Consider the following 14365-nt stretch of genomic DNA (forward strand, 5'->3'; position numbering starts at 1 on the left):
CCTGCAGAAACCTCACCGCCTGAATGAGTGAGCGTGTCTCTGCCTCGCTCATTTTGCCTTTCACTGCAAGCTTACGTAAGAAATCCAGGATATTTTCATGCATGTGGGCGAAGCGCTGATGCTCGCAGCAGCGGGGTGAAGATGTGTGTGACTGACATGCGGTGGGAGGGTTTGGATTATTGATGAGCGAGACAGAGACCTGCTTCACTTTTATTCAGCCGGAACCAAATTCCTGAAGTTCTCCAACCTCTAGGCACATTTTACAATATGAAATACAAAAATTTACCACGACTTTACAGCAGAATGGATCCTGGACAAACCAAAAACTCCAAGAAAGTACGGCTGCAACCAACAATTATTTTTGTAATCCATTATTCTGTCGATTATTCGGACCATTAGTTGATTAATCGGATAGAAAAATTATGCAGATTTTTCATTTAACCTTTTCAGTAAATCTTATACAACATTAGAAATACATTAAACGATGCAAATAAAAAAAAATTACATTGATTTTTTTAAAATAAAAAAATAAACATTTTAATGTCTACAATGCAATAACAGAAAATTTGTTTAGAGAACTCTTGGTCTATGGTAAACTAATTAACTAATTTTTGCATTTGCCAATTAATTAATAATTGGATGCTAAAACATCCATTTTAGAAGATGTGGGTAAAACATATTTAAAAACATTGTTTTATTTTATTTTAAATGCAGAATGTGTATGTTTTCGTTAATTACTGCTCTGACTGTGTTGTTCTTTCTGAAAATGGCCTTTTAAAAAGTCTGAATACACCAGTTAACGATTAAAAGATTGCTAAATTAGTTGGTGATTATTTCAATAATCGATTCAATACAATTAATCTGATTAATCACTTCATACCTGAGTCTGTATACTGTATACTCCAGTTAGCAATTAATCGAGGTAAATTAGTTGATTATGACTTTAATAACCACTTCAGTATGGTTAATCGTTTCATGAATCGAGAAGTCTGAGTCTGTCTACTCTAGTTAACGATTAATTGATTCAACAAAATTCATCCGATTAATCATCTTATGCCTGAGGGTGTATACTCCAGTTAACGATTAATCAATTACTAAACTAGTCAAAGATTATTTCAATAATCAATTCGACACAATTAATCATTTCATGTCACATATGTGAGTGTGAGTCTGTATGCTTCAGTTAAGGATTGATTGCTAAATTAGTTGACTATGATTTCATCAGTTCAACAAGATTAATCGTTTCATCCCACATGAGGAGTTTGAGCCTGTATTTGTATTTAAGTCTGCGATTAATCATTTTAGCTCAACAAGGAAGGAGCTAAAGGAACAGAGGACATGCGCTCTGCATTCATAGATTAAATTGTTTCCTAAAGGTAGTCCAACAAAAAAAGAAAAGATATTTCTGTGGATTTTAGCCAAATGCTGTTATTTTCTTGGGTCCTTTGATTCCTTCCAGTTTATTTCAGCAGTTTAAAATCTAAAGCTCACCCAGTGCTGAAATATTTGCTTTAAATTTTAGTGAACTTCAGTATTTCATATTTCAAGGGTTGGGAACTCCGGGAAGTTAAATCAGAACTCACTGTTGGTTGCAGTCGTTTCAGGCCGGTTGAGCGAGCTGATGATGACGAAGCCGAAGCCTTCGCTCTCCTTCCTGCTGATTGTGACGTCGCTCGGCTTTGTGTTGGCGGCGGACGTCCCGTCTGACGCAGCGGAGGCGTTGCCCGGGCCGCTGTTGGCAGTCTGGCTGGTGCTGTTTGCGTACGTGTAGTCGCTGTGAGGCGAGCTGTGCTGCGTGGAGGCGGAGCCCGGACTGCGGCTGTTTTCTGGACACGACTCACCTGCAGGGGGCGGTAGAGATCTTAATCTGTTTAATGATTAATCACAATCCATGACAAGAAGATACTTCAATAACGTAAATTCCCTTTGTAATAAATAAAATTACTTGAAATCTGATGTTCAGACACACTAATCCAGTCTGTTTCAGAAAAGTAAATTTTTATTTGTAAATTCTTTCTGTTCACCAGTTGTGCTGAAACTAATAATTATTTTTTTAAAAACTAATTTTTCATTGAACCACTTAGGCTTATTTCATACAATATTAGAAATACATAAGAAAATGAAAACAGGTGAAGCTAACACTATGCCACATGATTAATCCGATTAATCATTTCAGCCCTGCACTACATACAGAGATAAACAAAAATAGTTTTTAAAAATAAAGCTCAGAAAGTCTCAACGAAGTTACAGCCAGCTAGAGAAGAGGTCTGCAAACTTTACAGCCTAAAGAGGCCTTTCTGCTTTTTGTTTCTGCTCCTACTAATTTTTTTCTTGTTTTTAAAAATCCTGTTTGAAATAAATAAATAAAATAAAAAGATAAATGTAGCAAAAAGAGGATGGATCTTTTTTTCCTGTGGGATGGAAAATGATGCAAAAACAAAACAAAACAAAAAACCCCACATAATTTTCAACAAGCAGGTTTAAAATCATATTGGTAAGAACCTGCATTTCTATATTTAAAAACATTTTTTAGTTCTTTATCAGAGTCTCCTAATGGCCATCAGGCTTTGAAAGCCGTTTGTTCTACACCAGAAAATTTAGCTATTATGTTGCAAGTAATGGACAGAATGAATTTCATCAAGACTTTTCCAGTCGTAAACACCACCCACATGTTGAATCGCCTTCTTTTCCCAACCAGTGTTCAAAGCATTCTCATGAAAAGGAAAATAATGGCCAAAAATGTGCAAAATCTGGAGTGGTGGGTGGAGGCCGGGTGCAGAGAGCAAAGTCTGACACTTGGTAAAGTGCCGGTGGGAGTCAGACGATTAGATTGGAAGTTGGGGTCAGAGAAGAGGTCAGGCATGAGTGAGACGGCAGCTTTTGGTGGGAAGAGATTGGCAGAGAGGGCGAGCGGAGTGGGACGGGTTGAGCTGGTGAGAAGAGCGCGTGCGTGTTTGTGGGAAGGTGTTGAAGATGAGATCGGAGGAGGAACGGCCGACTCAGACTCGGAGCTAAAGAGGTTTTAGGAATCAGAGAGAAGTGTTTGTTTTAGGGCGGAAGTGTGATTTAGGCTTTTTTATTTAAAAGGACGACTTATTAAGGGGATCTACTATGAAAAATTCACATTTTGGATGTTATTATTATACTTCCATTTGGATCTCAACTGCTTCTGGCCATAACTTAATGTGTTTTTGTGTCTGGAAAACAAACAGTTTCAAAAATATTCTAATTGTTAAGCCACATTCGGCAGACTATGTGCCGTTACCCAACAACCCCGGGGAGAGATTTTTAATTCTGCTAAAATAATGATAATTTAAATATACATTAATAAAACAAAGTGCAGTCCCAGCACATTTGGTCAGCTGGTTTTACTGCTGCATTCGATGTACAATGGCTGCTGGAAAAGACAAGTGTTCTGTTGTTGACTCACCATCCAAATCCACCTACTGCATTCTTGTTGGTTGTGCAGGAGGCTCTACTAATGCTTTTTAAAGATGTGTTTTTGTATAATTGTGGATCTGTTTGCAGCCATCTTTATGTGTGAGGGTAAATGTTGAATTGAAGAAGCAGCTTATTTGGATTTAAAGCGACAGAGATCATAAAACAGCTCATTCTGAAAGGAGCTCAAAATAAGCAAGAACTGTCTAGAAGGTCTGGGTGATAAATTGATTTTATCAAAAAATTAACTGCATCTAAACATTTTTGTTTTTGCAACTCAAGTCTATTTTCTGGGATAATCTTCTAAATTTCAAATAGCCCTAAAATGTTGTTAGTGCACACAGCACTTGTGGTAAAGAATTTGTTTGGTATCCATGTATTTTCTATTATTTTAAAGCACAGAATTCTTACTTTCAGAATCTGTTAATGACTAAAAAGTTTGAGAAATGACAGGTAGAGGAAGAGAAGAAGCTGTAAACCCGTCCGGCTCTTTACCTCCTGCCTGCGCCCTTCTCCTGATGACCAGGTTGACTTGTCCGTTGCGCCCCGCCGCGTGCATCAGGTCGATGACGTATCTGTGCGCCTTCCCCACCACTGGGATCCCGTCCACGAACAGCAGCTCGTCTCCCGGCCGTAATCGCCCGTCTAGATCTGCTGGACTCTTCTCTATGATCGCTCCAATAAGAATCTGTTCATTTTGTTCCATAACACCAGGAGTTAAATGAATGGATTCTTGGCATTATGTTGAAATGAGTAGATGTTAGAGTGATTGTTATTCAGTAATGTAATAAAGTATTAGTTTTCTAAACTCACATGCAGTGCCTTTGAACTTTTTCACATTTTATTGCGATATTAATGACAGACTAATACAAAACAGCAGATAATCCGTCTGCTTTACACTGATACTAAAGAGTAGCTACATTTCCATTGGCCATAAAAATAAATCTGCTAGATGGAAACATTCACATTCGGGCAAGTCGTAATCAATAATCGAACGTTACTACTGGTGGAAACAACAAAGAAGACAACAGGAAGTGGTAGGAGGATATTTTTCAATTAAACTTTTTCACATGTGATTTTAATTGCGTTTCTTATTTAATGTAAAATGCACTGTTTATATCAACAAAACTTTGCAAACATTTCTGATGAAAAGACAACCAGTAAAATCCATTCAAACCAAGTGAACCAACTAAAACAGAGTCCATCTGAGTGGATCCATCTGAGTGGAGTTTAATCTCAGTAGCATAAAAATACCGTCTGCTGAAAACTGAAGGCCATTTTGGCACACTGGAAAACCTTAAGTGTTTTATTTTTATTGCACTATACTAAAGTTATTACCTTAATATGTTTATAAAAAGTACACAGAAATACTTTTTTACTCAAAAAAGTATGTTCAAGTAGTGCTACTCTTACTCAAGTAGAATTTTAGGGTTCTCTACCGAACTGAGTAATGCTGGATAGAAATTCAAACCATAATTCTCAGAGGTTTTATTTTGAAAACCAGATTTCCTTTTCATTTATATTTCAAAACTATGTGTTATTTGTTTAAGTCTGTCAAAAAAATCCAAATAAATTTCACTAAAGTTGGTGGTTGTAATGTGGAAAAATGTGAGAAAACTTCTTTAAGTCACTGTATGTTGGTGGGATCCCATTAATAGCAAGCCAGCACTCTCTCAGGGCTAAAGGTCAGGGGTCAGGGGTTAGGAACACACAGTGGGAGTGGAGTGGATTAGAGAGTAGAAAATGACAGGGTTTCACACCCATCGCCATACGAGCCTTCTCACGTGTCTCCACACTCACAGGCTGCCCGGCCTCATCACCGCCCAGCACCCGAAAGCCAAACCCAGACTTCTGTCTGCGCAGGTGGACCTCGATGTCCTGGTACTCTGCTCCTTTAATCAGAAGAAAAAAACACGTTAAATCATGTCTCTGGGAGCAGCTTTGTAACTGAAGCGTTACTGTAATCCGATCCATTTTTTCAGTAACAAATAACCTAATAACATTGCAAAAACAAGCACTAAGAGTAATAAAAAGGGTCATACAAAGGCACTATTCATAAAATATAAACTGTTAAAAGTTGCTGAGTTATAATCTTGTTTAAAAGCAAAAATAATTTCTTTCTGGAAAATATTCAAATGTTTTTCTTATATAAGGGAAAAATGTGAATTTAGAACTTTAAAATGAACAAGATTTTTTTTTTAATATACAAGGAATTATTGAAATATAAAACTGTTTAAAACATTATTTAAGAAGACGTTTATCATTTTAATCCATTCACACCTACACAAAATAATGATTACAATCATTAAAGAAAGTGGCTGCAAACTAATGTGCAATTACAAAACTTTATATCTTTGAAAAGCAGAAGTGGAGCCTCCTGAACAACAAACAAGAATGCAGCAAGTGGCTTCTGGATGATGAGTCAACAAAAAACACTTGTCGTTTCCAGCAGCCGTTGTACATTGAATGCAGCAGTAAAACCAGCTGACCAAATGTGCTGGAACTACACTTTGTTTTATTAATGTTTATTTAAATTATCTTTATTTAAGCAGAATTAAAAATATCTCCCCTGCGTTGCTAGGTAACGGCTGGGCTTCACAAGGGTTGCTAGGTAACGGCACATTGGCAGCCGAATGTGGCTTAGCAATTAGAATATTTTTTTTTATGTTTCTCTGAACTAAAACTCTTTGAACTGCCTTGTTGCACATTTTATTGATTGACTGAGGTGACTTAACATTTTGAAACAGCTCACTTTTCAGTCACCAAAAAGCATTAATCGATTGCAAAAAACCGGCTGGGTGGGGTTTTGAAGCAAGTGAGACCCAAATGGAAGAACAAAAACATGGCAGATGTGAATTTTGTGTAATATGTCCCATTTAAGAATACACACAGAGATTATATTTACCAGTAGAGTCCACAGGAAAAACGGTCCTTGGTTGAACAAGTTCTGGACAAAAAGAGAAAGAGAAAACCAAAGCAATGAGACAGAGACATCCACAAACAGATGCTCCCATATAATCCCGAACTCCGCCGTCAGCACTAATGTCATCGCAGAATCTCGGCATCATCCATAAAGTCAGGAAATGCTTACAGAGAGTAATACAGCTCTTCATTATTAACAATGCAAGGTGGAATGTAAGCACTGATCTGCAGTCGGGGGCGCCACGCTACGCCGCGATCCGCAAAGCGCCGGGGCAAACCCGGCCACAGACAAGAGGCTGCGAATGAAAAATTTATTCCAGTTGTATCCATTTTAATCATAGCGGCGCTCTGCTGGGACTCGGCAGGGATGATGAGAGACGAGAACCTGACACAGATGTTATCCCCACCAACCGGATTACCAGAAAAACGGTTTACAACCGGAAAACCCCCCAGAAGGTATCATAAATATAAAATACAGGAAAACAATTCTTACCTTTTTTTGATTGCTAAAACAGGCTAGAACAAGTTTAATAGCTAAAAGGAGAAAATATATGCTGGAAAAACACTAAATGTATTCTAGAGCATATATGTTGGTATATACTCTGGGGAAAATGTCTTGTTATGAGTGAAGTAAACTGCCAGTGGAACTAGCACTTTTTCATCAATATTAAGGAATGTTTGACTTAAAACAAGTCAAAAAGTTACCTGTAAGCTAGTTTTATGTTATTGCAACAGTGCAAAGAAATTTGCGCTGGAAAAGTAAGATTTTGTGTTTTTAAAGTGTAAATTTTCTCCTTTTAGCTAATTAAGGATTTACACACACTGTAAAGTTCCTCTGTCAAGCTTCCAAGGTAATAAAAACCTTAATTTTAGCTCAGAGAAGACACAACCACCACAGCTTTAGTTTTAAAAACATAAAAAGGAGATTTAATAATTAATCCACCTGACTTCTAGCAGTTTTTAAAAACCAGCATCAAAAAGATACCATGTCAGATCACAGAAGCTGCTTCTCCACACATTTTTAAGGCGACATACAAAACTACCACAAGTGTTTCTTCCTGCAATTTTACACCATATTTACTGAAAATATTTTTGAGATGTTAAATCAAACAATCCTGTTAGGTTAAAACTTGTAGATGTACAAAAGCATGAAGTGAAATAGTCTCTACGTACACACATAAAGGTTAATACATGCTTTTTTACTGCTTATAACTCCCACAGGAAAAAAAATGATATTGCAAAAAGAAAATTACCTTTTTAGTATATTACAAGCCAGAGAGTTATGTTATTGCTGTACTGTATATTTTAGGTGTGGAAGAGATCAACTGTGTTTATTCATGGATGCGTTTCTGCAGAACCGTTTGTCAAAATGAAATGAAGAGATTCCCACAAAAATGCCACAACATTTTACAAGCAACCCGGCTACAGTTAAAATTACACAATTTAAAGTGAATTAAACTGATTAAAAAGCTGTAATACAACAAAAACAGCAAACCCTCTATATATCAATAAAATACAGATGTTTATAAAAACGCCACAATCCAAAATAACGCCTCCATGAAAACATTCATGTTCATTCATGAAGCAAACGCTAGAGCTGAGTTCATGAGGCTAGCTAGCAGGACAAAAATACACGGTGACAAAATATTAAAAATGCTTCCTCTTATCCAGCCCATAACGCCAAAAATGTGTCACCTTCATCCACTGATTGTTTTTCTTCCTCTGTTTTCTTTTTTTCAGGGCTACTAATGTGCAACTAAACTTCTTTTGGTTCCTTTAGCTAGCATGACAAATAACTTGCTAGCAAAACAAAAAGATACTACCCTTCCTCTTATTCAGCCCACAACGCCAAAAAATATATAGCTTTTATCCACCGATTGTTTTTCTTCCTGCATTTTCTTTTGATTTTGTTGGGTCGTAATGTACATTACAACCCAGAATGTGCAGTTTACTGTATCACTAAACTTCTTAATGGTCTATACAACACTCTGTGTGAAAGTGCGGTCCAAAGAAATCACCTAATAATGCAGAAAAACACCAACCAAAGTTAATCGTTGCAATTAATTTTATATGGGATATTTAATTTTCCAGAAATGTGGCTGAACATGCAGCTTTGGAGCCCCCTAGTGGCCAATAGTAAGAAACAGCCCAGCACCTCAGTCATTGGTTGGATTTCATAGTCAGTAAAAACTGCTGTACATTTGCTTTTCTGTCTGTTTTCTGTTATTTATGGATTAGGAGGAAATTATTTCCATCCTTCATACCTACAGCAGGTGCCTGTGTGTTTTCACCTGCAGTAAAAGCTCCAGTACTTACGCCTACTCTCATAGATAGCCATGGACTTCTCAAAAAGGTCATAGGGGTCAGGTTTGACCAGTGCCAAGGCCTCGGAGGCCGAGTCCGGGACCGAGGCCATGTGAAGATGGGGTGTTGGGAAGGGGGCGCTGTGGGAAACAATGGGAGCAGAGCGGCTGGTCTGAGCGGGGCTGTTCTGCCCCTGCTGGGACTCCCACTGCTCCAGCACCTGCAAAGCACAGCGGCATGACGGGTCAGTGCTTCCTCTTCCTGTTTGTTTCCACATCTGATGTTTGATTTTAGCTCTATTGGTATGGTTAAAACACAAAAACGAGATATGATCATTGGCTACCCCTGATTGATGCAAAACCTGTCAAGCTTTGGACATTCATACAAAACATTTCCCACTATAAAAAATTACTACCAACTTGTTTTTCTTTGAACTAGCTTGTAAAGATCTCTGTACTGTGTTGAACACATTTGCATTGATATTTTTTTAAGGTTCTCTATTCTTAATTATTGATTAATGCCATAAGAAAAATGTTAATGAGAACCAGCCCACACAGAGTTTTATCCAAAACTAGAACTACCACGCTTTTATTTGAATAAATTTGTCCAAGTTTTACTTTTCTGATCAAATAAAATAAAAAAACATTCCATGTAGGAGAAATATTTTTTCTTTAAAAAGACTAAAACGTTTCACAGAAGCTCCCACCATTCATCCACCCATCTGCTACTCTTCCTCTGAATTTATTATTTCAATAATAATGTTGATTGTAACCAAAGACGAGGTTTTCAGGCCTGGTACTTCTTTATTAGTGCTACTCCTTTTTAAGAATATAATAAATACTTTAATGTATCACCAATAGTGAAAAAGCAGCCAAAGTCCAAAATGTTGGAAAATATCCATTTAGAGCAGTGTTTTTCAACCTTTTTTGAGCCAAGGTACATTGTTTTAATTGAAAAAATCACGAGGCACACCACAAACCAAAAATGTAAACAAAGATACTCTGTAGCCGCCTATATATATAGTCATTCTTATCAAAGTGTCTTGAATAGAAATCAAATAAACACAAAAATTTATTTTGATCATATTTTACATTTCTTATTTCAAATTGCACTTAACATGTCCACTTCAAAAATACACCTGAACACCTGAACAGTGCCACAACACTGTGGTGTGATGCATGAATGTAGTAACATTCATGCATCACTAATTCTCTTGTTTTAATGTAAAATCCTCTGTACCTACTGCCATCTAGTGGTAATAAAATTACATGATTACGCCGCTAGTCATTACTACAACAAAGACACTCAAAGATGACATTATTTGCAGATAATTAATTCATTTTCAAAAAAATCTTTTAAGACCAATTACCGTATTTTCCAGACTATGAGCGCACCACACTATAAAACCGTACCTTCAAATTTTTTTAACCCCCCCTGGAAACTATAACAGCCGCACCGGTCTACAGGCCGCTGGTATCTCTGCCGCTCTCGGTTTCCCATAAGGACCCAGCAGAGGGCAGCAGAGGGCTGCGTCCTAATAACTGCTGGATATATTAAGGACGCAGTTCTCCGTCTACAAATCCGGTTTTGTTCACGCCGAGTTTACGTGCAGTGGCTTTATTTCCCTCCTGTACTGCCAGATCAATACTCCTCAACTTAGAAGCTGCATCATATGAGTTTGAAAAAATTTTTCCGTCGTGCCTGCTGCTAGCATGTGCTTGTTCTAAATTAAAATTAGCTCGTTCTTCTTTGATTTCCAATTTTGACTTCCAATGATTCACTTCCTGCTAAAGAGCCCCCTGGTGGTTGAAGAAAAATCCACAGAAAAGCCGCATGTTCAAAGTGTAGGAAAAAAGTAGCAGCTTATAGTCCGGAAAATACGGAGGTGAAATTGGATCATTTCCACGGCACACCTGACGATCACTCACGGTACACTAGTGTGCCGCGGCACAGTGGTTGAAAAACACTGATTTAGAGGACAAAGAGGCAATATGGCCGCTGTAAAGCACAACAGGAAAGAAATTATTAATGTATTTAAGATTATGTACAGTGATATGTCCTTTATTGAGCTAAATAATGATGAAACATCAACAAATAACACTAAACATGTCGAATAATATGCATTTTTTTAATATTAGAGATTACCAGAGCTTTTTATAGCAGAAACCTGTGAAGTTATTAACCTTTTTCATGTCATTTTAGCAGAAATCCAAAGCTTGACAGATTTGTTGCGGCTGCTTTTGACTGGTTAGTAGTGAAAACTGTAAAAATCATTCAAGTGTGGATACAGCATTAAAATTAGCATGCTCACCCCTCAACTCGTATGTTTGTCATTCTGACCATTAGCCACTTGAATTTAAAGATGGCTGCCGTTTTGCAGCCTTTTTAGCCACTTGTTGGCATGAAATGTGCTGGTTTTTCAGTTCAGCGGTTTAGCGTTAGCACAGCTAAGATTTTTGTTTTGTGAATTAGTGGTCAGTGAACCTAACGTTTTAGTCGTGGCTAACAACTACTTCTCTATTACAAACATTGCGGCCATTTTGAAAATCACCACCAGAAAAAGACGACACAGGATAAAGGAAATACATACAATTTCTATGGTTTAAAATATGTAGGCTTTAATTGGACACCAAACATCCATCTATTTGTCGATTTTAGTCCAAAAATTTATTTTCCATGACAACAAAGGCGGCCATCTTGGAAAATCAAAAAACTATCAGTAAATAATTTATGTCTGTCCAGTTATTAGTGATTTGACACCAAAAGCATTCACTTGTGATAAATATTGGCAAATTTAGAGCAAAAATTAATTTTGCTTGATCACAATGGCAGCCATCTTGATTTTTTCCAAACAAAGCAAGCTCTTTGGAGCATGTATCCACAACTGAACAATTTTGATGACATTTTCAATTATCTGCTGCAGTATTTATCGGTGTTTGGGGAAAGAGCTTAGAAAAATAACAAGTTAGTGAAATTAGTAGTAGAAGAAGCAGTTTGGCCTAATTTATTCAGGGAAAGACAAATAACGGCAAAAGCTTCTGTCCGTTTCCAAGGTGAAGAGATGTGGGCGGTTTGGCGTTAATTTGAAAGAGAAACATCTTGAATTTGAGGCGGCAGCGACAGTTTCTCCAACACCAGTCAGTCTGAGCGGCAGCCTCAATGTGTCAGATGAGCCGGCCGCGTGAGTCACAGCAGGACAGCGAACAGACAGCCGAGACGACATTTTGACACGCCGAGAAGCGTCAAAGCGACTCGGAACGGAGGGAAAACTGAGACCGTATGACTGGCGCGTTTATCATCGGGAAGATACAGAGCAGCTGGTTCTGAGAGCCAATATTAGCTGCAGATATGAAATGTGCTTTCCGATGTGACCCAAAACCGTTTTCTTTTACCTTTAATTAATCTGCATTATTCAGTAAAAACATCTGAAAATGCTGCAGCATTAACTAGTGGTTACCTATGACTTTCTGAATTTGACAGACAAATTTAAATAGGCTTATCTGCAAACAAAGATTTGCTGGACGGAAAGTCCATCTGACAAATTAGCCACTGCTCTGCTCTCACTCTGTTAGCCAAAGCCTCAATGTTTGACTCTGAGCTGTGGAAACCTAATTAGACTCAACTCTGTTTTTCTCATTTTGTCACAGAACCACCACAAATGTTGATGTATTTCAGAAACACAAAATAATGCCTTCTTTTTGAGCTCATTTCAATTAAAAATCTTTAAAGTGTGGTGTACATTTTAATTTTAAGCTTGCTTGATTCAGACCTCCTCAGAAATTTATGCATTTTCTTCTTTGCAAAATATTCAAACTTGAGTCAAAATTGATTTAATGTGAGGGTGAAGTCAGATTTAGAGTTGGTCTTTGACTAGGCCATTTTTACATATGATTTTTTAAAATTGTAAATCACTCCATTATAGCTCTAGCTATACATTTAAGGCTACTTCAAAACAGTTCTTTTCCCCCCCAAAGATTTTACACCACTTTTTATGACTTCATCAATGGCTTTCCTTTCATCCTCATATCTTTTTAACTTGGATTTAAACAGACATTTAGTAATCAAGATAAATAGTTTTCATTGCGGTGATTTAGTAACACTTTTCACCACTTTTTACTGTCAAGCTTAATACTGATTAATTGATCGACTTTTTAAGTCTACCTCTAGTGGTTCATGATCGTCAGGAAACAAACTCTCTTTGATACACATTTTTATACTTTATTTTTCTCATTTTGATGACACAAAAGGAGTTGGTTAGATTTTATTTTTCAAGTATTTATTCAATAAATGACTAAATGAGGCTGAATTTACTTTTATTTATGTAACAGGATTTTATTTTGACATTAAAATAAAAGTAACGTGTTTATTTGTTCTTTTATTTTTAATGGCGTATCACGTTCTGCTGCGCTGCTCTTGGCAGTTGGTGGTTACCATANTCTTTATTAGTGCTACTCCTTTTTAAGAATATAATAAATACTTTGAATGTATCACCAATAGTGAAAAAGCAGCCAAAGTCCAAAATGTTGGAAAATATCCATTTAGAGCAGTGTTTTTCAACCTTTTTTGAGCCAAGGTACATTGTTTTAATTGAAAAAATCACGAGGCACACCACAAACCAAAAATGTAAACAAAGATACTCTGTAGCCGCCTATATATATAGTCATTCTTATCAAAGTGTCTTGAATAGAAATCAAATAAACACAAAAATTTATTTTGATCATATTTTACATTTCTTATTTCAAATTGCACTTAACATGTCCACTTCAAAAATACACCTGAACACCTGAACAGTGCCACAACACTGTGGTGTGATGCATGAATGTAGTAACATTCATGCATCACTAATTCTCTTGTTTTAATGTAAAATGCTCTGTACCTACTGCCATCTAGTGGTAATAAAATTACATGATTACGCCGCTAGTCATTACTACAACAAAGACACTCAAAGATGACATTATTTGCAGATAATTAATTCATTTTCAAAAAAATCTTTTAAGACCAATTACCGTATTTTCCAGACTATGAGCGCACCACACTATAAAACCGTACCTTCAAATTTTTTTAACCCCCCCTGGAAACTATAACAGCCGCACCGGTCTACAGGCCGCTGGTATCTCTGCCGCTCTCGGTTTCCCATAAGGACCCAGCAGAGGGCAGCAGAGGGCTGCGTCCTAATAACTGCTGGATATATTAAGGACGCAGTTCTCCGTCTACAAATCCGGTTTTGTTCACGCCGAGTTTACGTGCAGTGGCTTTATTTCCCTCCTGTACTGCCAGATCAATACTCCTCAACTTAGAAGCTGCATCATATGAGTTTGAAAAAATTTTTCCGTCGTGCCTGCTGCTAGCATGTGCTTGTTCTAAATTAAAATTAGCTCGTTCTTCTTTGATTTCCAATTTTGACTTCCAATGATTCACTTCCTGCTAAAGAGCCCCCTGGTGGTTGAAGAAAAATCCACAGAAAAGCCGCATGTTCAAAGTGTAGGAAAAAAGTAGCAGCTTATAGTCCGGAAAATACGGAGGTGAAATTGGATCATTTCCACGGCACACCTGACGATCACTCACGGTACACTAGTGTGCCGCGGCACAGTGGTTGAAAAACACTGATTTAGAGGACAAAGAGGCAATATGGCCGCTGTAAAGCACAACAGGAAAGAAATTAATGGTTTTAAAGATTATGTACAGTGATATGTCCTTTATT

At 37.3% G+C, this 14365-nt stretch overlaps 1 protein-coding gene across 13 annotated transcripts in view; it reads right to left on the reverse strand.

Moving 5' to 3' along the window:
• magi2a (membrane associated guanylate kinase, WW and PDZ domain containing 2a) overlaps positions 1-14365 on the reverse strand; it is a 237516-nt gene that overhangs the window by 16339 nt on the left and 206812 nt on the right. For 10 of the 13 annotated variants that reach the window (XM_016673025.1, XM_016673027.1, XM_016673024.1 and 7 more), the window contains 5 exons: positions 8677-8884; positions 6344-6385; positions 5215-5330; positions 3934-4126; positions 1584-1841 (listed from right to left, as the gene is read on the reverse strand). In XM_016673025.1, the coding sequence (XP_016528511.1) occupies positions 1584-1841; positions 3934-4126; positions 5215-5330; positions 6344-6385; positions 8677-8884 (817 nt within the window). The remainder of the gene's footprint in view (positions 1-1583; positions 1842-3933; positions 4127-5214; positions 5331-6343; positions 6386-8676; positions 8885-14365) is intronic. The other 3 variants (XM_016673026.1, XM_016673036.1, XM_016673028.1) reach the window with 2 other exon arrangements.

This window comes from Poecilia formosa, unplaced genomic scaffold (genome assembly GCF_000485575.1).
Source record: "Poecilia formosa unplaced genomic scaffold, Poecilia_formosa-5.1.2 Scaffold69, whole genome shotgun sequence".
In the NCBI taxonomy this organism is placed as follows: Eukaryota; Metazoa; Chordata; class Actinopteri; order Cyprinodontiformes; family Poeciliidae; genus Poecilia; species Poecilia formosa.